Here is a 26,762-nt window from a genome sequence, read left to right on the forward strand (position 1 = left end):
TTTGCGGGGGCGTCCGCTACGTGAACGCACAAGCACCTTCACCAGGTGTCATGTAGAAGTGGCGGTAAAGAATGTAGTAGCCAAAACGGCGTATCGCGAAACTGACTCTTTAGTGGGCGAATTTAGTGCCCCTAAATGCAAGTGGCATTCAAATCACAGCCATAGCGGTAAGCACAGTCGGCGATGGTCGAAAATTTGATCTGCGGTTAATGCGCGTCAGCTTTTATACATGCCTCGTGGAAGGTTCTGGGTTAAGCACTGGTGCTAGTATACCTTCCAGAAAGTACAACACTTCCTGTTCTGCATACAACTTGATCACATGAGGTTCAGCGAGAACAAACACAACAGCTAGAAACAAGGGCAGCATTCGAATAAGTACCAAATCATGCAGGCGCGTCTTGCGCTGAACGACAACTTTAACCTATTAAGGGGTGAAATGCGGTCACCGGAAAAAAGGATAAACAGGTATACGTGTCATTTAAGAGAAAGAAGAGATCACTTTCAACTGATAAAATATTCTTTAGAGACGATATTATAGTTAGCTTTTGTTATAGCTAGCCTGATAGAACAAGGAATGACGGTCAAACTTTTGCATTCACTGTACCTTCCCGTTACGTCAGCGTGCCGTCACGGATGGCCCATTTCTTCATACGTGCGCAAACTTTTATCAAAGTTGCTAAGTTCACTTTCTAGCTCTTTTAGCGAGCGAAACATCTTTACCGAGATGGAAAATTTAGGCCCGAGAAAACGTTGTCAAATTTCATGATGTGATTGCGGAAACTTCTAGGTGGCGTCCTCACCAGTCTTTGGTTTTTAGGAATTTCATGGCTTACCAAGCCCCTTGCCACAATAAGAGTGTTCTTTTTTTTTATTGTAGAAGGGCAATTTACTACTTATGCAAGGCAATAACTTTATCTTTAGTTTCATATTAACGCTCACGATGATAAAACAGACGCAGACTGCGTCAACTATGCCGCATTAAATCAATCTGTGATTTTGATGAAAGCATACAGCGAAAATTGCTACCGATCATGTCGGCCCGTGAAACGCGTAACGCCCGCGGCCTACCAGGCTCAGATTCGGCCGACCTCGGCTCGAGCGGCCCTCGTTGACCTGTGGCGCTGCCTGCCGGCGACACGCTCGGCTGCACTCGAGCAGCCGACGACGAGGAGGCCGCGGCGGCCTTGGCGGCAGACCAGGACGCGACGGCAGTGCCACCGGCGCCACCCGCGCCGGTCTCGGACATCTCGTCCAGGACATCCTCGTCCTTGCGGTACCTGCGCCACTCGATCCGCAACAGAGACGCACCTCACGCCGCCACTAGGCTCAGAACATGGCGAGCTTGTGCATAAATAGCATGTCGCAGAAGGCTGGTAGTATGCGCTTGGTGTCGTCGTTTCGTACGCTTAATGGCATCCCCTTACCCCGCTCCCCCTAGTAAAAAAGAAGTTAAAAGAAAGAAAGAAAAAAAAATGCACGAAAGGCTCGCTTATTACACCCGCTGCAAGGGAGGTTGGACTGTGAACTTTATTGTACAGTATGAAATGTCGCTTAACGCACATATTTGTATGGTCACGCCCACATAAATGCAACCGGAAATGACAAGAAGGTAATCAAATAATTATATTTTTATTTAATTGCTGTTTATCTCTAAATACACACTTAAAGGGACACTAAAGGTTACCAGAAAGTCAAGTTAAAGAGATTAAGCAATGCTCTAGAACGTCTAAGGCGTCAATATAGTCGAGAACAGAGCTTTAGTAAACGAGAAATTGAGGTAAATGCGCGACACGATTTGAGACCCCCCAGCGACATTCCGGTACTAGCCCGTTGACGAAAGCACTCCTCATCATAATTTATGTCACTAGTACTCAACTACTCGTATTAAAGAGATAATTTAATTAGATTATAAGACGGAAGAAAATGCTACTTGTCTACTTCTATTCGATTCTAAGAAAAAAAAAAGATGACATTTTGACGTTACCCTTGAGTAGTATGGGGGAACGAAAGCTTTCGTTTTCGCTCGACTCTGCGCGCTCGACTTTGTGCCGCGCGCGCTTTGGAGTTACAGTTGTTTCTTTATCGCGTCGTGCTGCGGTGGTCCTGCTGGCGCACAAAACTTGCATTTGGAACAAGCAGCGAGAATGCCACGTCCACGCGATGTCGTGGGGTGCGCGAACGGTCCGCGGAACTTGGCCAAGGGCAGATGCAGCGACGAATCAAACGTTACTTATCACTGTGTGCCAACGAGTGAACCTCTCAGTTCGAAGTGGTTAAGTGCCGTACTTCTGCCACAGCGCGCCGGCAAAGAGCCGAAAAATCACGTAGTGTGCTCGCTGCACTTTCGTCCAGAGGATTACGAGTTCAACGCCGACTTACTGAAGTCGCGTGAAGTGCCTTTCAAAGCAGGCCGTCGTCCTAGTAGTACTCAACGACGGCGGCAGCGCGAGCCCTCAACCGCAGGTCACGTTCATCAGTGCTTAAATCGCTGAACTCGAGCCCAGCATCGCGAGCTAATGTGTCGTTGTGAGAGTCATCCATTGCAGCGAGCGTCGAAGTTGGCGTCATAAACTAAAGAACCAGCTTATCGTCGTGCGCTTTCCCTTCCGCTAGCCACCATAGTTCCGCTTTCGCGCTGCTGTCGGCTCCGTCTTGGCTCTGTTTTTGGCCGCGCGTTTGTGTTTTGTGCAAAAAAGCCGTAGCGCCGTCTGCGGGAGTCGCTTTACTCACCGACGGCGCAACGTTACTATGAGACCATGACGTCAATACTCCTCGATCGGAGGGCGGGCATAGAATAAAGAACAACTTTAGAGAAGGGAAACTGTACCTTCCGCAGTGGTTCGAAAATAAGCAGCGGCAGCGCATGGAACTTACCTAGGTGGACGCCAGATGACGCTGCTAAAACAGGAAGCGGAAATGCGCATTTTTTTTTTAGAGCATTATTCAATATGGCCGCTTTTTGCCGGTCGTGTACGCTCGCTTGTATCCGCTCGTACGCGCCGTACTCTCCTCGGCTGCCGCGTAGCCGGTGCGTTCTAATTGCCAGGAGACCAAAGAGCCTCTACTGACGCCCATACAAACAAGCCACAAGTGAGTGAACAGAACGTGCGACTTTATTGGCAGAAGACAAGCAGTGTATGTACATTCTCGTGCAATAGCACAAATAAAATTTGTATGTCGAGATACACTGGAATCTTTGACGCGAGCTCGTAAACGGCTCACCGTCGTCGTCACACATGGCGGTCTAGTAACGAGCGACAACCAGCGGCTCATGCAGATTGGTCAGTGTCCCGCCTGTTTGCAGCGGCAGTCGCCGTTAAAGATGAGCAACTTGCACTGCGAAACAATCGGGTGAACCAGGCATCTGCTGCCGCAGCCAACACAGCGACATGGACTACCCGGCATTTTAGCCTTAACTCCTTTCCAACCTGCACGTTACTTTTCTTTCGGAGGCCGCTAATGTGTGGCTCGCACTTGGTGTCCCACATTGTCTCAATATGGACAAGTCGCTTTCGTGGGCATCACCTTCATCAGCCACTTTTGCGGGCCTTTGCACCCAACTTCACACACGTCGGACCATGTAAGCACGTATGCCGCTCTCCGTTCGTGCTTAATCGCGGCCGAGAAAGGCAACAGGCACAATTTGCCCATGGCTGCAGCAGGAAAGGCTGAACGTGAACGGGGAGCACGAATCACGGTGTGTAAATTGGGAGTCTAAATATGTCGCTGTGCAGATTGCAGGAGCAAATGCTTACTTCGAGAAACTGCTTTCCAGTGCAACTGACCAGGCCGCCACATCCGATAAGCATAACACAGCGACCGTAACCAAGTGAGAACAGCAAAAATAAACGGCAATCATTCACCACATAGTGTTCAGAGAATACGTTATACATTGGCTACAAACCATATGGCAACAGTGAGCATTCACATAGACGGGTCTCTTAGGATACATTCAGCCGCCTACTTACAGGCATAATGCTTGCCTTCGTCGCATGTGGTGGTCTGGTAACGAGCGACAAACAGCAGTACAAACAGATTGGACAGAGCGTCGCACCTGTTTGAACCGACAGTTGCCGTTGAAGATGAGCAACTTCCATTGCGAAGAAATCGGGTGATGCAGGCATCTGCTGCCACAACCAACACAGCGAAATGGACTATCCGCCATTTTAGCGTTAACTCCTTTCCAACCTGCATGTTTCTTTTCTGTCGAGGGCCACTAATGTGTGGCTCACATTTGGCGTCCCACTTTGTCTCAATATGGACAAGTCGCTTTCGTGGGCATCACCTTTGGCAGCCATTTATGCGGGCCTTTCCACCCATGTGGCTATGAACTTCAAACACGTTGGACCATGTAAGCACGTATGCTTGTCTCCGTTCGTGCTTAATTGCGACTGAGAAAGGCCGCAGGCACAATTTGCACATGGCTGCAGCAGGAAAGGCTGAACGGGGAGCACGAATCATGGTGTGTAAATTGGGAGTCTATGTCGCTGTGCGGACTGCAGGAGCAAATGCTTACCTCGAGAGACTGTTTTCCAATGCAACTGACCAGGCCCCCACATCCAATAAGCATAATACGGCGACCGTAACCAAGTGAGATAACAGCAAAAATAAACGGCAATCATTCATAACATAGTGTTCAGAGAATACATTATACATTGGCTACAAACCATATGGCAACAGTGAGCATTCACATACACGGGTCTCTTAGGATTCATTCAGCCGCCTACTTACAGGCATAATGCTTGCCTTCGTCACATGTGCTGGTCTGGTAACGAGCGACAAACAGCAGTACAAACAGATTGGACAGAGCGTCGCACCTGTTTGAAACGACAGTAGCCGTTGAAGATGAGCAACTTCCATTGCGAAGAAATCAGGTGATGCAGGCATTTGCTGCCACAACCAACACAGCGAAATGGACTATCCGGCATTTTAGCGTTAACTCCTTTCCAACCTGCATGTTTCTTTTCTGTCGAGGGCCACTAATGTGTGGCTCACATTTGGCGTCCCACTTTGTCTCAATATGGACAAGTCGCTTTCGTGGGTCACCTTTGGCAGCCATTTTCGCAGGCATTAACCCCCGTACGGCTATCAACTTCATACACTTTGAACCATGTAAGCACATATGCTGGTCTCAGTTTTGAGCAAATCATGGCCAAGGTAGGCCACAAGCACAATTTGCCCATGGCTGCAGCAGGAAAAAATGAACGGGGAGCACCAGTTATGGTGTGTGTACACTGGGAGTCTATGTCGCTGTGCGGACTGCAGGAGCAAATGCTTACCTCGAGAGACTGCTTACCAATGTAACTGAGCAGGCCCCCACATCCGAGAAATGTAACACGGCGACCACAACCAAGTGGGGCAGCAAAACCAGATTCTGCAATCTATCATTCAGTGTAGCTTGCGCAAAGACCCAGGCTATCGAGGAAGAAGAGCAACCATCAACAAGACTAGGAATATGGAAAATGAGAAAGCTTGCATTCAAGAGAGAAGCCACCCTGCTCTGCAAGCATTGAAGGCCAAAAACATCAAGAAAAGTAAAATGGTGCATAGCAAACAGTGCGTAGGTTAATGCAAGAAACATGTCGATGTTGCATCAGCTATTTCAGGAGAGGAATTGTGCATGACAACATGCACTAAAAGGTACTGCTACAGATATGTTATGCTGCTAGACAGTGACTGGTATTAAGTATCAGCGAAGAATCGGTTGACCTTTATGTTTGGATGAGGATGAATGATCTCTAATGAGAATGGGCAATGAAAAAGCTTGCATTTATAGAAAAAAAATTACACTTGGCACAAATGGAATTGACATGGCCAGGAAGCTGATTAAGGGCAAACTAATGGAACTCTTTTGGCCAGCATCATCCGTGCTTGATCAGTAGTTGCAGGCGCATCTGAAGACGAAGAATTTCCATAAAGTCCTTTTTGAGTTACCTGGATGACTCAGCCAATTTGTCCGCGCTGGTGGAATGGTGGCTGAAGCTCTTTTCAGTCTTGACACAGTGCTCTGCAGACTTGATATCTCATGTAAATTCTTCTGCATGCGCTTCTTTGTTCGTGGTGTAAAAGCCTTGCAAATTCAGCTCCAGCCCCTTTCTGTTGGTGTGGATAGGAGCTCCTGTGATGACCAAGGTATGCTTGGCATGGACTCTGTTGGGGCAGAACGGTGACACATGAGATACAGCACAGATTAGCCAAAGTCATGTGTGTTTTCTTTTATGTTCGAACCAATTATACTGAACCATAAACATGAGCAAACATTCATTTCTGCTGCAAAGAAATGACTTGTATTTCAAGACTAGCAAGACAATACAGCATATATCAGGCATACTTATTTCTGAACCACATGTTGTTTACCTTGTAGTAGCAGCCAATGTCCACACAATGGCCTTGTTGTAGTAGGCAGCAGCTTCTGTTTAGAGTGTGGAGCGTGTTGCTTTATGCTGGTGCCATCCTCATTACTGCATGTCTGGAACAGAAATTTTGACTGAATCAGAAATTGAAAAAAGCACAATTTTGCAATATGAAATGCAAAAAGGTGTGACATATATATTGTAATGGTTTGCGACTACAGAACACATGCAAATATACCCTGTCTGTTCTAGGGCGCTTAAACAGCACGTTAAATAAATATTGCTATTGTCCATAAATTTATGCCTGCCTAACTATACAATGCATGTAAACAGTTTAAGTATTATTAATATCACAAATGAGAACATTTGTGCGTTCATTTATACACTGGAAGAGATCACACTGCTGGTTCCACAAGCAAATACATGAAAGTCATGAAGCTATTAGAACTGATGCATTATTTTTCTGCACGAACGTGATGCACTGCTGCACTACTGCAAAAATAAATGCCCTACGGTAAACCAAACTGAACAGCAAGAACATTTGGAACCAGCAAGTACGAAATATGAGTGAATTATCACGCTTGCAACTGTTTAATACATTAAATTCTGTACTTTCACATCATTTTACCAAAGGATTATTCGATTTTGTGGACGAAAAAAATTGCCGGCGGACTCGAAAATAAGTTTTATATGTATATTGTTAAGGCTACCCAGTCACCTATGGCCACGGCTACAATAAGATGAAAAATGAGGCGCGCGTTCCGATATCGCTCTTTCTTTCCCGATTGTGTGTGTATAACGACAGCCTCGCAAGTAACGGTTTATTTAGAAACAGCAACGGAGGATCCCGACTGCCATATGCTGTGCAGGATCTAGTTCGTTAACTTGTCTCCGCCTGTAAGTTAATGAGACGAATATTATATAACGATTCAAGCAGCGGTGTTAAACGACTCACCGTTATTGCCGTTGTCAGCCGCACCAGAATCCAGCTCCCGTTTCGATGCAGACGTGTTCCGAATGGCTCACGACCGATACCCAACTTTCGGGCTTACATGTCCGCTTGCAAACACGTCACTTCACCCCAGGTTAAATAACGCGTGACATCGAAGCGCAATAAACTAGTTTTAGCGAAAACGAAGCAACCAACCTGAGCGCACGAACGAATGAATCCGTGCCGCCACGCACTCGAAAATACCGGTAAAAATTTTAAATCCAGGCCAGAGGTCACGTGAAAGATCGATGATGCTGAACGCTATTTGCGTTTATAATGACAAAGAAACAATGAACTTACTTACAAAGAATACAATATTAAATTAGCAATGATAATTTCGCCCTCTTTTTCGTGTAATAAACGTGCTTCGGTAATTGTAGGAGAAAGTTTGCAAAAAAAATTGCGCTTATTACGGCGCCTCTAGCGGAAAATGTTCAAACTAACGTAAGCATCCCGAAGTGATATTACTATGCTGGTTTTGTTAGCAGCAGCGCGCGGTCGATTTTTTCGCCCTCTGTGGCCATTTGTTGAACTTGAGAGTGTACGGGGCCTGGGGCGGGTGATTGGAACTGCGCTAGAGGTACGCGGACGCTTCAGAACGCATTTTCTCTTAAAATAAGTCTCTTCTTCGCACGAAACAAGCGTCTCGAGGTTTCTGGGATGGTATTTCAACAGTCCACGTTGACTTAATATTAACCTTTAGTGTCCCTTTTTTACCCCTTTTATTTAATGGCTGTTTATTTGGAAATACCCACTTAATTCCCCTTATGCGTTGCTTGTTATTGTCTGTTGGATTTATGTGGTTGTGATTTACAAAAACCGGGTACCTCGAATCCTATTCTTCTTGTTCGTGAGACATCGAGGGTCTCGTTTCCGTCTTCTCTGATGCCTTGAAGTAGAATACGGGGGTTGATTGGTCACTTGCCCGTTACCTAGTTCACGTACCACGTTACGCCTTGCAGCATACGGTATGTCCTGTATCAGTCCCCAAGGCAGTGAGTGGGGGTACCGGCCAATACTGCCAGGAATAACTCTAGTGTACGTACATAAATACCTGCGAAACTGGATGGGAAGACAACGCCGAGGTATCTCAATCAGTAAGACCATCGCACGGGTAATGCGAAGACGTGGGTTTGTATCCCAGCTGAGGGCAGCTGCTTTTTAATCCCTTTTCATTTACTTTTTAAATATTAAATTGTTCTTCTTCTTTAGAAGAATCTACAAACAAATAAATAAACAAGTAATTCCTCATATACCTTACTTGCTGTCATTGTCTATTGGTTTTATGTGGTTGAGACTTACGAACGCCGGGCCCCTTGCTTCCCTTTCTTCTCGTTGATATTGACTGCCTCAAATTTTGTTGTGTATCTAGTTTTACCAAACCTTACACAGCTCAGAAAAAACACATTTCGCAATTAAACTTTCACTAAGTCACGTATCTTGTCTCCTAAGTTCACTTGTTACTCTTAGGCATAGAGGGTGTTCCACTCCGCCCGCCATAGCTCTGAGTTACGCTGGCCAGCAGTCCTCGCGCTATATTTACTATACTTGTAAATGCCCAAGGTAATGGACGGATTGATAGCCATTGCTGTAGCATGATTGATTGTCTCCCATTGGCGACAAGTTACCTTTGCGTCCACTCTAATTTCTTCTTTTCTTCAGTTTTTCTACATTTCAACTTGAACGACAGCAAATGGTCGCATTGCTTTCCTTGGCTTCTTTGCCCTCTGGCTTTATATGGTCCTAGTGACAATACCCAAAATTCATGAGCAATTCAGCTCTGCAAAGTTGGACTACCAGCAAAGCTGTTTAGTACAGGACGCAGAAGTGACACAGAATGGGGAGGCCGAGTGTAGTTCGTACTCCCGAAGAGCAATGCGCCTACGAAGAGCGACGGCAAGAACAGAGAAGAGAATGCAGTCGTCGCCGGGAGCGCACGCTACATGCGGCCTCTCCATTACGATGAGAGAAGTGAAATTCAAAATAGAGAGCGGCACCTCGTCTCACATAAACGGGTGACGGAGCCGGGGCGCGAGAGAGCTGCAAGAAACAAGGCACGCAGGCTGTTGGAACGCCGACAAAGAGAGGGCGGTGCAAACGCAGACATGGTCAACGTGGATCGGCTGGGCTAAGTTCCAATCGTGTTACTGCTCTTGTTCCTGGGACCTCTTTGGGTCCCGGGTGTGACACGGGTAGCTCAAGCGCGTGTTACAGGTCCCGACGCCCACTATCCGGAGTCCACAGGGGTATGTGCCATTGCGCTTGGACCCTTTCTGCCCCATGAACAGGAGCGTTCCCACATTTTTGCTCGCGCACATGATATATGTACGGAACCCTAGCCACAAAGAGGCTCGCTCTAAAATAATACCGTAGACAGCCGGACAAATAGTGAAGCCAGTATCATTCTTGCCAGTCGAGAGCATTAGCTTCGCTGCTATCAGCTATATCTGGCTTCTAGAGCGGCGTGCTCACAGACTCGTAGAGGTTCATCGTTGTGTCCTGACTCTCGACTCTCAATGTGAAATCAGCGAACTGCGTGTCACAGTCGACGTTTCTGATGTAAAGTTACACCTCGTCATGGGAGTGCTTGAGACAATGAAATTAAATGTGTGCACATAGGCCGATATAATGTTGTGATTGCTTTCGCTGGGTTCTGTTTGTTTACTCTGTTCACGATTCACTAATTGCTATGGTAACCTATGCGGAACCCTGCAAAGACTAATGACAAAAATTGTACACACTTCACATTAAAGGCACAATTTATGACCAGTATGGCAACGATGAATGTTGTCGCATTGTTCATCAATTCAGTGGCTGTGGTGTTGCGCAGCTGAAGTCAAGGTCAAGCGTTCGATCCCAGCCATGGATTTCACCTCCCCATGGTGGTGGAATACAAGAACGCTCGTGTACCATGCACTGTATGTGCGGTAAAGAAATACAGGTGGTCAAAATTAAAAAAAAAAATTAACCTGGAGTCCCACAGTACTGCATGTCTTACAAACATAAGATATTGATGCGTAATACCGCAGAATCTATTTTTAGTATTGTACAACCTGGTGCAGCAACCTGGTGCACGAGCCATCAGGATCGCTTGTGAGGAGGACATTGATAAGATGGTTTAATCACTGTTGCTGCGAGACTGCGCAGTACACCTGCTCAACAATGGCTTATTTTACTGCCGAGTCATTCACCGACTTTCTAAAGGATGGTGCTTACAATCCTCGCAACACACTATCTCTTTACCACTTGAACTGTCAAAGCCTAAAAAATAAATCAGAAGAAGTAGAAGCTGAATTAACTAAACTGAACTTTAATTTTGACCTTATTGCCTTCACTGAAACATGGTTTACCTCAAATGCAGATGTCAGCGAGTTTCCTGGTTATAAACCCATTTCAGTATTTCGAGATGGAAAGCGTGGTGGTGGTGTATCTTTATATGTGCAAAATTATTTGTGCTTTGAGGTCTTGTCGGATTATTCAATTGTTTGTACTGATTTTGAAACTATCTGCATTGCTTTATCATAGAGTTGCTATTATGGTTGTGTATCGCCCCCCTCAAGGAAATTCTGACAATTTTTTTCGCTTCATTGATTGTTTTCTGAAGTTTGCTAACCAAAACAACTGGCGTATCATTGTGCTAGGTGACTTCAATATTAACTTTTTGGAGGATAACGCTCTGAAGATTAACTTAAATGAAATAATGCTGTCTAATGGTTGTGACAATACTATTAAATTGCCTACTCGCATATCCTTGCACTCTGAAACATTAATTGATTTGTGCTTCACTAATTTCCCACCTCAGAGTTGCATATCCGGTGTTTTTTCTTCTGGAATTAGTGATCACTTGCCTTTCTTTTCACTTTTTACTGATACGACCAAATTGAATAAGCGCGTTCACGCTCGTAGAGTTAATGATGAAAAGAGCATCTACAGATTTTGTCACTTGTTGTCTACAATTAATTGGGTAGATGTATATGGTGAAAATGACTCGTCCCGTGCTTATGATATATTTATTCAGAAGCTGCTTGAATGCTATTACGCTGCGTTCCCAACTCAAACTATAAAAAAAGATAGAAAGGCTAGAAAAGAATGGATGACAGGAGCACTTTTGAAACAAATTAAAGAAAAGAACAAAATGTTCTCTCGTTTTTTGGAAACGCGATGCCCGGATGATTTAGTTAAGTTTAAGAAGTTTCGAAATAAATTAAACTCAGATCTAAAGAAACCTAAATCGTTTTTCTAAATAAATAAGTTTTCGTCAATCTTACACAATCCTAAATTACTTTGGCAAGGTATTAACGTTATTATAGGGAACAGGAAGAATTGTCTTCCCTCTGAGCTGAAAGTCAATGGGGTGAATTATGCTGGAGTTTCACTTGCCAATATGCTGAATGAACACTTTTTAGTTGCCGGAGCATACCGACCCTCTGCTAGCTGTCATTCAACTAGGTCTGTTGACTCATACTTACCCTCTTGCAGTACTGAATCTATATTTTTGTGCCCTACTTCAGTGGATGAAGTTATTTCTATCATTAATTCATTCAGGAGCACCTGCTCACCTGGAGATGACGAAGTTGCTGCTTTTCCTATCAAATGTGCTGTAAATATTATTGCTGGCCCTCTTACGCATATTTGTAACAGAATGCTTCTTTCTGGTGTATTCCCTAGCAAATTAAAAGCCGCGCGCGTTACCGTTTTATTCAAAGGAGGCAACAAAAATGACCCAAATAATTACCGTCCTATTTCGGTATTGCCTCTGTTTTCGAAGTTAGCTGAGCGTATACTCTATAGGCGACTAAACAATTTCTTACAAGCTAAACATCTTATCTGCCCCCAACAGTATGGCTTTCAGGCCGGTAAATCAACAGAATCTGCTCTGTTAGATATTAAAAACTCTATAATTAACAATTTTGAAACTAAGCTTTTTTCTGTTGGAATTTTTCTCGACCTGCGCAAAGCTTTCGATTCTGTGCAACATACAATACTGCTCCATAAATTAAAGACTTACGGGATCCGTGGAGTGGCAAATTCACTTTTGGAAAGTTATCTAACTGCACGGATACAGTACACTCAGATTCATGATGTAAAATCCAGTTTTGGTATGATAAAATTCGGTGTCCCACAGGGTTCAATTCTGGGACCACTTTTATTTATTCTCTATATTAATGACATTGTAAACATTCCATTAACTCCTAATATCATGATGCATGCCGACGATACTAATGTCTTTTTTTCCGGCTCCAGTCTCCAAGTACTTGAACACCAATGTAATACCTGGCTTGAGGAGTTAGCGGTTTGGCTCTATGTTAATCAACTTCAATTAAACGTAAACAAAACAAAGTTTATGCTCTTCCATCCAAAAAACAAACCATTAGATCATCACATCAAACTATTTTTTAATGACTTAAACATCGAGCAAGTTCATAGTTGCCGGTTCCTTGGTGTGTTTTTTCGTAGCGATTTGGGTTGGAGTGATCATATAAACTACATTAGACTAAAAATGGCCAGATCTATTTATGTTATTTATCGTGTTAGACATCTCCTCCCACTACAAGTTAAAAAACAGTTATATTTTGCCCTTGTTCAGTCTCACCTGGTGTATTGCAACCTAGTGTGGGGTACATGCAACATAACTGATTCACACAAATTGCTTTCTCTCCAGAAAAGAGCTCTACGTTTATTAAGTTCAAGTTCATCTGTTGAAGCTAATCTTTTCGAAACATTTCATGTTCGCAATTTCTTTCATATATACAATTTTAGTTTGGCTCTTCACATTTTTTATAAAGTCAAACATGACTTTAACTCTTTTTCTAATACTTACAATTCAAGAAACGTTGCGTATGGTCTACGTTCCGTTGCCCTATCTACTGCAAGACCCAGAACAAATTATGGTAAACAAACAACCGATTATCAAATTATAACATTGTGTAATGCCTACCAGTCTCTTACTCAGATTGCTTTAGAAAGTTATAGTGTGTCTGTATTTAAGAAAAAACTGACGATTCTTTTCCCCCCCGGTTAAATTTCAGATAATTCGGTATACTTAGTTTTTTTGAATGTGCATATTATGAAATGTTTTGTTTATTGTTAATGGATATTTATTATTGTCTATCATTAACTATTTTCTATTGTGATCATGTTTGCTCATTGTTTTTCTTTTGTCCATTCGGCCCCCGTTTCCATGATGTGTGATCGGGGTTTAGGCCTTGTCAGGAGGTATGCTTGGTCTACCTCCTTTAGCCTCACCTCGAGGGCATATTGTATTGTATATAATATGGCCAAATAAACATACTACTACTACTACTACTACCTCTTTTACACATTGCAGATCATGCACAGTTCACAAAGTGAAGCAGTCGCAAATTTTGAAAGAATACTTGAATTTGTGAAATACGACTATGCCGTTCGGCGAAGAAATCGGAAAGGACAATGTTGTATTTTCTGTTCGAAATTTTAAAATATTCGCACAAGGCTAGACGTTCGTAAAATCAGTAAAGGTTCACTGATGCAAGACGCACTATCGCCCGCTACGACAAATTGCATCGCACCCGAAATAGTCTCCCTCGTACTTCTCAAGATATTCATGTAGTTTTGGCCACGTTTGTATCATAAAGACGCATCGTTCGATCTGCTCCTCACAGGGCGAAGAGACCGTTAACTGGCACTGGAGCTTACTGCTATAAGTTTATGAAAGGTGAAAATATTTCATCCATTACAATATATTCCAAGACGATAGAAGTGGATGAAAAAAAATTTCATTTCCTGAAACCTGCGGGACAGCGCAGAGATAATGTGTCTTACAAAAAATTGTCCTACTATGTGTCCCCAGCAGCTGCGAAGCATTGACCACGACGGCGGTCAGACCTGTCACGCATAAGAGGGTGCTAAGAATATCTGGATCCGGACAGGCCGCCATTGGAATCCGAACCTGGCAACATTTAACGCTAGAACGTTCTCTAGTGAGGCGAGCCTAGCAGTGCTATTGGAGGAATTAGCGGGCATTAAATGGGATATAATAGGACTCAGTGAGGTTAGGAGGACAAATGCAGCATATACAGTGCTCAAAGCGTGCACATGCTGTGCTATCGGGGCTTAGCGGAAAGACGAGAACTAGGAGACGGATTCCTGATTAATAAGGATATAGCTCGTAACATACACGAATACTATAGCATTAACGAAAGGGTAGCAGGCCTTGTAGTGAAACCTAATAAGAGGTACAAATTGAAGGTCGTACAGGCCGACGCACTCACATCCAGTCACGATGACCAGCAAGTCGAAAGCTTCTATGAAGACGTTGAATCGGTGATGGCTAAAGTAAAAACGAAATGCACTCTACTGATAGGCGTCTTCAATGCCAGGGTCGGGAAGAAGCAGGCTGGAGACAGTTCAGTGCGAGAATATGGCATAGGTTCTAGGAATAGCAGGGGAGAGTTATTAGTAGAGTTTGTAGAATGGAATAAATTACGGATAATGAATACCTTCTTCCGCAAGCGGGATAAACGAAAGTGCACGTGAAGGAGCCCGAATGGCGAGACAAGAAATGAAATAGACTTCATACTCTGCGCTAAGCGTTGCATCGTACAAGTTCTGGACGTGCTCGGCAAGGTGCGCTGCAGTGACCATAAGATGGTAAGATCTCGAATTAACCTAGACTTCAGGAGGGCATGGAAGAAACTAGTACATAAGAAGCCGAACAATGAGTTAGCGGTAAGAGGGAAAATAAAGGAATTCCGGATCAAGCTACAGAACAGCTATTCGGCCTTAACTCAGGAAGAGGACCTTAGAGTTGAAGCTATGAACGACAATCTTATGGGCATCATTAAGGATTGTGCCATAGAAGTCGGTGGTAACTCCGTCAGACAGGGTGCCAGTAAGCTATCGCTGGAGGCGAAAGATCTGATCAAGAAACGCCAATGTATGAAAGCCTCTAACCCTACAGCTAGAATAGAAATGGCAGAACTTTCCATGTTAATCAACAAGCGTAAGCCAGCTGACATATGGAAGTATAATATGGATAAAATTGAACATGCTCTCAGGAACGGAGGCAGCCTAAAAGTAGTGAAGAAGAAACTAGGAATAGGCAAGAATCAGATGTATGCGTTAAGAGACAAAGCCGGCAATATCGTTACTAATATGGACGAGATCATTCACGTGGCTGAGGAGTTGTATAGCGATTTATACAGCACCAGTGGCACCCACGACAATAATGGAAGAGAGAAGAGTCTAGAGGAATTTGAAATCCCATAAGTAACGCCGGAAGAAGTAAAGAAGGCCTTGGGAGCTATGCAAAGGGGGAGGCAGCTGGAGTGTGTCAGGTAACAGCAGATTTGTTGAAGGATGGTGGGCAGATTGTTCTAGGAAAACTGGCCAACCTATATACGGATTGGTGATAGGGAAATGTGCGGAATATAACGATCCCTTATATATAGCTTTCATTGATTACGAGAAAGCGTTTGATTCAGTCGAAACATCAGCAGTCGTGCAGGCATAACGGAATCAGAGTGTAGAGTAGAGTGGCTGCTGCTGCTGATAATGATGATGACTACAAATTTATGTCAACAGCGTGTTTAAGGCACGAGAAAGGGATTATCAAACTGCATGAAGCGATGGAGCTTTCTTTTTCTATGACACCATATGGTGCACGCGACTTAAGAAAGTGAAAGCATTGTGAAGTAGAATTCCAGTCGACAAGAGATCTTGGAGCGCAGGAAGACCATGGTCCGTTGACACGTACGCCGCGTGGTCCTGTACACGTTCCAGAAGCTTGCCGCTCGACAGTTGAAACACTCTGTTGGCGCATCCTTTTTGGAAAAGTTGCCGACATGTTGCATTGGAGCATAATTGTTTTGTCAAATCAGCAATGCGGACAATGAAGCTGATCCCGACACTGCAGTGTTACCATGTCATCATGATCATTACTTTCTTTTATGTCCACTGCAGGACAAACGCCTTTCATAGGAATTTGCAATTACCATTGTCATGCGCAAGCAGATTCGAACTTTCGGCTGCACTTTTGTTATTTTCATCACGCCACATGAGTTGCTGCTGTCATCGACTGCGCTTCCGTTCCCTTGGCAGCCGTCGAATTCTCTAACTCTAATGGTTTACCGGTTATGTGTCTTCGCAATACATGGCCTGCCCAGCTAGCTCCATATTAAAAGCAAAGGTTCTCGTTGTGATCTCGCCGGATTTCGTGACCGTGCCTTGGGCCTAGTTGTTTTTTTGCCGAATACGCCAACCCATCACAGCGCGTACGCGTGCCGCTGCGTTCCCTATACCGCTGTCAGATGGCTCTCAGCTCAGCGCATGTGCCTATACGAAAGCGTAATTTACAGTCAAACAGAACCAGCAGCAACAGCGCAGCCTGAGAAATCAAAACTTAGCAAAGAAAGCTTTTACTTTAAAAAAGCAGAAGAAAATGTCCCTTATAAACCGCCACAGGACTCGACGAAATCCCAATACGGCTTATAAACAACCTCAAATGGCCGAAAGAACATGGCAATGTTCACTAATGCATTGAGGAAGCGATTACATTGAAGAAAATTGCGACTGGATGGCGTGAAATCACGATGAACCTCAACTACAAATGCGAAGGTTATAAGTATAGTACAACTTGTACAAGCTAGTTACAATAAAGTCGGTGATACATACAATGGCGATGCAAGCCATAAAATTAGAACTGTCGAAATCTGGAAAAACATTCACCGACATTTAATACACCCCCTAATGCAAAGTTTGAGCGAAGCTCTCTAGGTATTTTTATGTTCCCTATCGATATGTTCTATTGTGATTGTATAGGTACATGATTTATATTAGCAAGAGAACGCTGTGAGTAGCGCACTTTGTTTCAATACCGGTGACGCGCGCTACTCTGGCTCCACATCGCAGCCATCGTCACTGCAGAAGCCGTCTTGCGCGGCACTACGCTTTTCCACCAGCGACCGGAGCGGCTCTCCGTCGCGTCATGCCACCAATGTCAGTGGCGATAACACGCAAGGGAGCGTCACATCGAGCCTTACCCCCTAATGCAGAGATCTAACTTGGATCGTGCTTGGCCTTGACTTGACGAAGTCGGCCCGAACCAAGAAGGAGAATTCGAAATGTCCAAGTCGGCTTTCGCGTTTCATAGACGCTCAAGCTGACTCTCTTCGTCAAGTCAAGACTGTGCTTCAATGCAAAAGTAAGTTGCTCGTCTGTGTTCGAGGTTAATAATAAATTTATTAGCGTAAGGCACGTTGTACAGCAAAAAAGTATGTATCTTTCCAAATTTCTACCAGGGCATAAGTGCTGAAGTATAATTTGGGTAAATTTATTCCATCTGGCTACGTCCGCCGCTGCGATGGGCAGTGTTGCTTGCGGAAAGCGCCCATTCCCAGCGGGTTTAAGCGGTCTTCAAGCCTCGGTGTTTTGGCGCGCTTTTTGAGTTGCAGGTTTCACCATTTTTTCAAGTCGGTGCTCCACTTCTAGGCGACAGTGTATTTGAGAGAGAGATAGAGAGAGAGCAGTTTAGTCGGCTGGGCCTAGGCCTCCCACGATGGGACGTCGAGGTCTTGTCTCTCCGCCGCTTGGTAGGCCTGCTGGGTCGCCCAGAGTTGGTCGTCGAGATGGGAGCTGCGCAGGGTGGCGTGCCATCTCGACGAGAGGGTCACGGGATTATGGTCTGGGTATTGATGTTTGCACTCCCATAGCATGTGGGGGAGTGTTGCTGATTGAGTTTTACAGACCTTGCACGTCTGGCTCAGGTAGATGTCGGGGTATATGGTGTGATAGCGTGTGAGGGAGGGGTATGTATTGGTCTGTAACAGGCGAAGGGTGGTGGCCTTTGCTCAGTTTAACTAGAGGTGAAGGGTGGGGAAGGTGCTTCTTGCCAGGTAAAATGACTTCACAAGGTCGTTGTATCTTGTAAGGCGGTCGCGTCCTACGAGTGCACCTGCACCGTCTCCGACACGGTTGACTAGTCCTCGTGCTACGGAGTGTGTAACCTCGTTGAGGTTGGTGAGGTGCGGGTGGACAACGCCGGCGTGTGCTGGGATCCAGACAAGGGCGATTTCATTTTCAGACGAATGCGGGGCTTGTTGTAAGATACGGAGTGATTGCTGAGAAATACGACCCTTGATGTAGTTGTTGATTGCTGCGCGAGAGTCGCTCAGTATGGTGTGACAGGCTGGGTCAAGGGTGGCCAGGGCGATGGCCACTTCCTCGGCCGTGTATTTGAGTGCAAATTAATTTTATAGTCACATTTATTTTGTTTTTAGCTTATTTTTAACTGAGAGGTCTTGTTGCGCGTTTTTATAACTGGCCGTAGAGAAGCGAACGAGATGGTTGGTTCGTTTGGTGGTCTTTCAACGGCTTTTGCTCTCGATTGCCGCAAGGCGTTCATGCGCCGTCTGGGCCGGCAACCGTTTACAAGAGGCCGAGACGAGGCATACGATTGGTTTCTGAGGGAGCTCGCGCGTACCTTTTCGCCTATAGGCATTTCAACAGGAAGGCGACGGCCCTTGTGCTGCTCGGGCTACGTGAACCTTTGAAGAAAAGGCCAACCTATTCGAACGCGCTAGGCCGGAGTCACAAACAAGAAAAAAAACTGCGACATATGCTGCGAACGAGGAGTACCGAGTGCCGTAGAGTCCCCTGTCCGGACCCACATGGGAGACAGCACCCGATAAAAACAAAATAAACAAAATGACACGTGCACATGATTTGTCTACTTCACATGGAGGGTTTGTCGAGAACAACGAGAGGGAGAGTGTGGCACAGTCGTAGACATCTCAAATTGGCAGCGCGTGTAGTCTGCTGGGAAAGTGTTGTTAGGAAAACAAGTTGTGGGGTTCGCGCGACGGCCGCGCGCCGCATTTGGTACGAAATTGCTATCCAATCAACAGGCTTTGACGCTGAAATGTGGCACTCACGTACGCTCTCCCCCCAAGAGAATGCACCGCAGCGCAAGACGGCACCCCGTTTTACAGAAGACGAAAAGAGCCTGCTGACGACACTTGCGAACGACTACAAGCATATTGTGGAATCCAAGAAAACTGATATCGCGTCGTTGACCAAGAACAATCAGACATAGAAAGAAATAGCGGGATTACGCGGCTCGATTACCTGTAACAGAAAAAATGCTGGACCAACCTGAAGCAAAAGCGGAAAGAGGAAGCTGTGAAAGAAAAGCGAGAGCGCCACAAAACTGGTGAGCGCACATGTCCTGCGTGACTGGCTTATTTGAGATACTTTTTATTATGCTCATGCGCATGTTTCGCATACCGTGGCTGAGTGCGAGACAGTTCGGAATGCTGAGCGTAACTATGGTCGTGAGCGTTAATATCTTTTGAAGGCATGCGTAGTCATTGGAGATGAGAAAATACGCTCGCAATCAATCTTTCCACGACTGCGAGAAGTGCACCAGCATCGGGCGCAGATGCTTCGCCATTAGCAGAGTCACGTTTCCAACTGCGCGGCGCATTGTTGACTAAGAAATGTGGACCGGACCCCCGGTGACTGTTTGAAACGTGCAAGCACCGTAAAACATCACAGCGATCAGCAGCTGCACCATGGGAGGCACAGGCTGTCCTCTGTTGTCCCCTCTTTCTTGGATAGGCAAGATAGCGAGAAGTCGCATGGCGTTCTTCGTGAATCTGTATGGACCGAGGAATTGTTTGTCGTCGTACAGCTCCATCAGGTTCCCTCGCTCACGTAGGGCGGGTCGCGGAATTTTCGGCAAGGGCTGTGCCTCTGAAAGTGCTGTGTCCATGACGTGGCAAGCAAACTCGAAAGTAGCTAACCTCCGCGCGACGTCCGTTCGGGAGGCTCCCATGTTGGAATAACACACAAAGTCAGTTTCGTGCTAGCCCGGGAGCAGACTTGAAACTTCACCGGACTTCGACCGAGCACGATTTAGGATGCGCGGCGAAGCTGTCTTAAGACTGCCAGAAGTCAAGTTCGAGCCAAGTTAGATCTCTGCATTCGAGGGTTAGTCGTAGCCGCTTGTCATCGCCCCTTGCAGGACAGTGATCAACACCACAGTGGCACCACGGACTGACCTCAGCAGCGCTGACGCCGCAGACGAGTGTAGCCCTCCCCACCTCACGCCACCCTGGTCCATCTTCGGGAGCGCAGATGAGATCGCTCACGCGGCTGCGGATGCCTTCGCCGCCGGAAACCCAGCGCACGCGCAGGCGGCTTCTTCTCCACACCCCCCCTTTCCTCCTCTCGCGCTCTTCTTTTATCTAACACTGCGCTCCGCGTTCGCTTTCAGCTTTCGCTGTGCTCGCGCTGCGATTTTGCTCATTTACGCCGAGAAACGACGCCTAGGCACGCCGACGTTCAACGCAGGAACAGGCGCCTAAGAGCTGCGCTCAAAATGATGTGCTTGGAGAGCTACAGAATGGGTTCAGACCTGGCAGACACTGAGAGGATAATGTTTGTACTAACTCAGTGCATAGAGAATCTAGTAGCTCAGGAAGAGCTTTATGGATAGTATTTCTCTATATTAAAGAAGCCTACGATAATGTAGACAGGGAATTATGAAACATTCTCAAGCATGATAGCTAACGATATCGTGGAGCTGCTGAGGCAGATATATAGGGACAACCAGGAACAAATTGTATGTGAAGGCCGAAAATCTAATCAAGCGGTGGAAATTGACCAAGGGCACAAGCAAGGATGTCCTCTGTCTCCATTCTTATTTACGCTTTATGTTAAGGGCATGGATACACGACTGGAAAGAACTGAATGAGGCTTTGATTTATCATACATTTGTAATGGGCAAATGGTGCAACATAAGATGCCCAGACTGATGTATATGGAGGAAATAGGACTGCCAGCCGACAATGCAAGTAATTTACAGACACTTGCGAATATATGTGGAAATGCAGCTACAAATCTAGGCCTTAAGTTGAGCACATTGAAATTGAGATTTAGGACGTTCAATGAATAAACGAGTAATTACGTGGTGTCAATTGAACATCAAGTCATACCCATAGTCATGCAATACAATTACGTCGGCGTATATATAAACGAAGGAAAGGCCTACTCAAGCACCCACCAAGATAATCTGAACGTAGTGTAAAAGTAAATGCAGCAGTAGTGAAGCACAGGTCACTTTGGGGAAACAATAAATAGGAGGTGTTAACTGGAATCTGAATAGGAATAATTGGCGACAGCGCTAACGTTCGCGAATGTCATTTTGTGCCTAAAAGCGGATATCTTGTCGGGGCTAGAAGTTAACCAAAGATCGGTAAGCAGGTTGGCTTCGGTAGCCCAAGGCAAAACGACAATAGAGGCAGTGCAGGGTGACATGGATGTGGCCTCGTTTGAAGTCGGAGAAGCGCAGAGGAAATTAGTTTTGTAGGCTCAGCAACATGGATTGAAATGGATGGTCGGTTAAAATGCGCAAATATCTGTACGTTAGAAGCATGGACACAGAATGGAGTAAAATGTCAAGAAAGTTGGCAACCAACTACATGCTAATTTGAAGTGTAAACAGACGAGTAGTCATCAGAAAGGGAGTGAAACAGAGACAAGGACTCGGATGCAAAGAGTTGAAAGAAATGTCCATGAATATTTACAAGAATATGAAGAAAGAAATCAGAAGGTAAGTCTGTATGATAACACGAAGGGCATTGCCTTGCGATTTCATGCTCCAGCAGGTTGCCTGAGGACAAAGATATACCAGAGCAAATATTTGGAGCTAGATGAGACATTTGTATGCTGCAGAAAAAATTAAGTGAACACTAAAAACATTCTAATAGAATGCGAATTCGCCCAGTGATATGGGTAGATAACGTACACCTTCCAGAAGCGCTTGGCTTTAAAGTCGGCAGAAGCACAAACTGATCAGCAGTCGAGATAACCAAGAGGCGTTGTTAGCATTAGTGAAGAAAAAAAGAGGGAGGAGATTCATAGACCAGATCTGTTACAGGCATATACAGGCAAGGCAGATACAGAAGCTTTGAGGAAACGAAAAAATAATAAAGAGTTGTGTACAAAAATGCTAGAATTAAAAGCGTGCATACTATAGCTGAATAGCTCAAGCAGGCTAATGACTATTTGTCACCACGTCGTTTCAAAAGCCAAGCCATTAAGTCATCATCATCTTAATCATAGGGGCTGCGGCGGCACTTGCCGTGCGCGGGAAAATAATAAAAAAAACTCGCAGTTTGTTCGGAAGGGCGAAGCATCCAATGCGAAGGCAAATTAGCGTACATATATACTAAGTAAGGATAGAAGTTTCATCGGCCGTATAAACTTGGAAACCTTCGCTTACCAGCTGAATTATCAAGCATTGTTTCAGCGCGCACAAGCAAACATGAAACACATTACAATCGATTAGCGGGGACACTCGCTGTCCAACCGCTAGTGCGTTCAAACGTGGCAGCAGCAGCGAGCGATGTGACCTTCGTGCTCTCTAGTTTCAACGCAAGAGCAGCGAGAGCACAGCGCGCACAAAATTATGAGCGGTCTGCAGATACCCTTCAAATTACTGCACGCGCGACCGTGCAAAGTACGCACTTCTTGGCGAAGTCAAAGCCGACTCCCCGCCACCCTCGCTCCCACGCTTCCTTCCAACTTTTCTTCCTATCCCGTGCGAGATTGAACCGCGAGCGTCACTTGCCCTTGGCCCGGTTGCTAAATACGCAGTTGCTGCCCGAGTGCGACGGCGCCCCCGTCCCTCCCTCCTACCCGCCCACGGCCTTAAGCGCGATATAAGACGGCGTGCTTGCAAAGTAAATATACCTGGTAGCGCCGCTTCCATAGGAGCCCATACGTTCAAAACATGGCGGTTCATCGGTGGTTCATGGGGCTTAGCACCATCTGCATGTGGAGGGAACACTTCCGGCGGAAGAAAAAAGAATGTGATGCCATATCCGTTAAAAGCAGAAGTGACGTCATTTTGTTTTCGTGGGTGCGAAATTTCTTTTGTTGGCCTGCCTTTAGAGTAACATATTCAGATGCCCCGCCATTTACGTAGACACCATTTTACGCAAAGCGTACAAAACAACACTTCACCTGCCGTACAATACATCGACACAGAAACTAATAGCACTTGGTTTAAGCAACACCTTCGAAGAACTAAAAGAAGCCCAAAGTATCGCACAGCTCATGAGACTCCACCAGACCAAAACGGGAAGGGAACTGTTATTAAGGCTAGGCTTCGTGGAATCAATCCAAGAAACCCAAATAACGGAGGGGATTCCTGATGAATATCGGAAAACATACACTGTTAGCCCTCTACCCAAAAACAGGGACTGGAATGGATGCAAGGGCGAAATACGTCGTAAGTACCTGGCCACAAACAACACAACAGTATATACACATGCTGCAGCATACGCCAAAAAAAGAGGCACAAACATAGTAAGGACAGCTGCGATAGTAACAAGCACGGACTACAAAGAGATCAGCAGCGCGTCAATGAAGGGCTGCTCGGTAACGGAAGCTGAGGAAATAGCCGTAGCTCTAGCGGCAGTCGAGGGCTACCGATCCGAAAGCTCCTTAACAATACTCAGACTCGCGAGCTACGTGTCGGAATTACATGAACGGCACAAAAGGACGCAGAGCGCTTCACATCCTCCGCTCCTGCAGGGCTAACAACAAAGTCAGGCATACAATTTTCTGGGTACCGGCACACGCTGGAATAAAAGGGAACCTAAGGGCGGACAAGGCAGCTCGAGAGCACACAAACCGAGCAGCCACAAGCACCGACCCTGAGGAACCCTTACCAGTCAACCCAAGCTACTCAGACATTCTGAATTACTATAAGGGGGGTCAAATCAAATACCCTCCACCCCACAACAGCCTAAATCAGCATGAAGCAACCTCTTGGAGGAGGCTGAAAACAGGAACATACACAAATCTACACACTAAGCAAGATGTTTCCCACCCAGTATAGAGACATTTGCCCCTGATGCGGCGCCAAGCCCACCTTGTATCACATTACATGGGGATGCGTTCACAATCAACAATTCCTTCAAATAAAAGACCCGAGTGCGGAGCAGTGGGAGTGGGTGCTCTCCAGCAGCGACCCGAAAGTCCAGCATGGACTAGGAAGGCACGCTCACCGAGTAGCCACCCTCAGTGGTGCCCTGGGATAGGGGCGTCGACCCTGCGCAGATGGGGAAGAAGACCGTGAAGGCGGCCGACCAAATCTGCCACCGCTAATTTCTAACCAATTAGAGCAAATAAAAATTTTCCTCCTCCTCCTCTTGTTCCTCCTCCTCCTCCTCCTCCTCCTCATGCTCGAGCTTTCAGCGCGGAAAGCGATGCAGGAAAAGGCCAGTCGTACGGTTGTCAAAATCCCACCCCTGTACACAACATACTTTCTTTGGAGGCCGATGAAAGCTTTAGGTGTAGAGTGCTGGTCCTATCGTCGGACGCCTAGCCCGTCGGCCAGCGCAGTCGCACGAAAGCAACTAAACAGTTGTCTGGCGGTCGTAACTAACTACTTTTGACTGAACAGGTTAAAAAGCAATGAAGCTAACCGCGTCACCAAAATCAGACAAACGTCGACAAGCAAAAAAAGCAAACGAGTGAGGGGGGCGTATTTCAACAGGTGAACCTTACGAGCGCGCCTTTCTGTACATATCAAGAGCTGCATTGCATTGCGAGTGATAGCGGCGTCAACGCCCCCTGTCACGATGGGCGCTGAAAAGAAATGTATTTATAACAATAAAATGAAATAAACTTGTATTTTCTTACCTCGTCACGAATATATAAAATTGATCAAGAATTTTATTATTGTAGAGTGAATCTGTGTCTCGCTTGAATAAAAAAAAAAATCGCTTTTTTCTTTGCCAGTGTTTGTTCCCTCCAAATATAGTCGCGCTTCAATCGCGGCTCCCGTCACCGCCCTTGTTGATGTCGGTCACAGTTTGTACTGAACCGCTTTTCGCCTGAAGCTTCGTGACCTGTTTGGATCGACCTTAGTGCTTGCTCTCCTTTTTCCCTCCTTCGAGTGCGCCAGAGACAGTCGCGATCGTCGGATTCCCTCGCGTGCTTTCCCTCGCACGTACAGTACACGACACGCTTCGACGGTGTCATCACCCTTGTACTTCATAGGAAACATCACGGCGACGCCTACAGGGACGGCAACAATGTGCCTGGAGCGTCCATATTGACACCTCTGCTTGTTTATCTTTCTCCGGTGACCACTGTTCACCGGCTAACAAACATTAAACGTTATCGCTCAGCGCCAGACGTGGCCGCATGTTTTCGAAGTTACGCGAATGTTATCGCTCATTCTATCTGTTCTGTATGTCCTCACCGAAGCTTGTATTACCAGATTCCGCGCGCGACGCGAATTGTGTATAGTTCTCAAAACCACACGGACACCAAAGAGCACACTAGAACCTTTGGAGAGTGATGCATAAAAGTGGCAAAAAAACATTACCTTGGTTCTGTCTGGCTACGTGGCATTCACACATCTTGAAACTCGGGCTAAATTTAGCTGGGACACCCCGTATAAGCCCCCTTCTGTGAAACCTTTGCTGCCGTACAAGTTGGCACACAGTAAGTTAGCCAAAGTCATATCGCCTTTTCTTGCCTCCGTTCCGCGATAACGAAGTCTTGCCAGGACTGCTTGCTGGAAGGGAACTAATAATGATCAAGGCAGCAGGCTAAGCGTGGCCGATCACCCCAAGCACACAATCAGGGTGACCGCCGAGAAGCTGGGCAAATGATTACAACACTGACAAATAGCAAGTGATGGAAATGAAAGTAGTGACCGGGAAAAGCCAGCAGTTCTTCCTTATGTGCACAGGCTGGCACAGCCTCAAACATGTGGCGAAATGATATGGGGTAGAGTTCTTTTTTCTTCTACGAAGAAATTATCCGGTGAGTGCCGGGCTGTTCAGCCACGCATAAGAATGCCAGATACAGTTGCGCACAATTTGTGGAAGATAAAGCATAGGTCCAAATTAGTGCCTTGCCACGACAAGATCGCATACGAAATTCCCGTCATGCGGATTTGTTACTATACCCGCCCTCGGCTGCGACGGATAGCAACGACGTTACTACTGGTGCAGCCAATCGCGCGCTTCTATTTCTCTTTTTTTTTTCTCGCACAAGCGCATGGGGTGGGGGGCAGCGGAGGTGTTTTCCGCGTACAGGCGACGAACGTACCGACGAATCGGCTAGCCACATGCAGCTTCGCTGTAATAGATGTGAAAAAGCTCGCTTCATTTCAGAGGCCTGCCTTATCAGTAAATGTAGTAACATGTGAATCAGGAAGGCGTTACTTATGCTACACTACAAAGGGTAAAATATTTCTGGAGGTATGTGACCATCAAAACCCACTATCTTGTGTATAGCCGTCTTCTGTCATGTTTCGCGCTTTGTTTAAGGGTAATGGATGGAGGGCGGGTGTGCGCGTTGCGTGGGATTTAATAGTCATCTGGTGTCTGTAAGAATTAAACTTTCAGTCTTGA

General features: G+C 45.9%; 1 protein-coding gene and 1 long non-coding RNA gene across 2 annotated transcripts in view; both read right to left on the reverse strand.

The window, feature by feature from the left end:
• Positions 1-26,762, reverse strand: part of LOC126523732 (uncharacterized) — a 124,447-nt gene that overhangs the window by 85,267 nt on the left and 12,418 nt on the right. Inside the window, exon 2 of the mRNA XM_055066848.2 lies at positions 1,069-1,277. Coding sequence (XP_054922823.2) covers positions 1,069-1,277 — 209 coding nt within the window. The remainder of the gene's footprint in view (positions 1-1,068; positions 1,278-26,762) is intronic.
• LOC140218848 (uncharacterized) lies at positions 5,890-7,521 on the reverse strand. Its single transcript, XR_011895038.1, has 3 exons — positions 7,309-7,521; positions 6,358-6,469; positions 5,890-6,150 (listed from the first exon to the last, which is right to left on the reverse strand). It is a non-coding gene; the product is annotated as an uncharacterized lncRNA (long non-coding RNA).

Source organism: Dermacentor andersoni, chromosome 6 (assembly GCF_023375885.2).
Source record: "Dermacentor andersoni chromosome 6, qqDerAnde1_hic_scaffold, whole genome shotgun sequence".
Taxonomy (NCBI): domain Eukaryota; kingdom Metazoa; phylum Arthropoda; class Arachnida; order Ixodida; family Ixodidae; genus Dermacentor; species Dermacentor andersoni.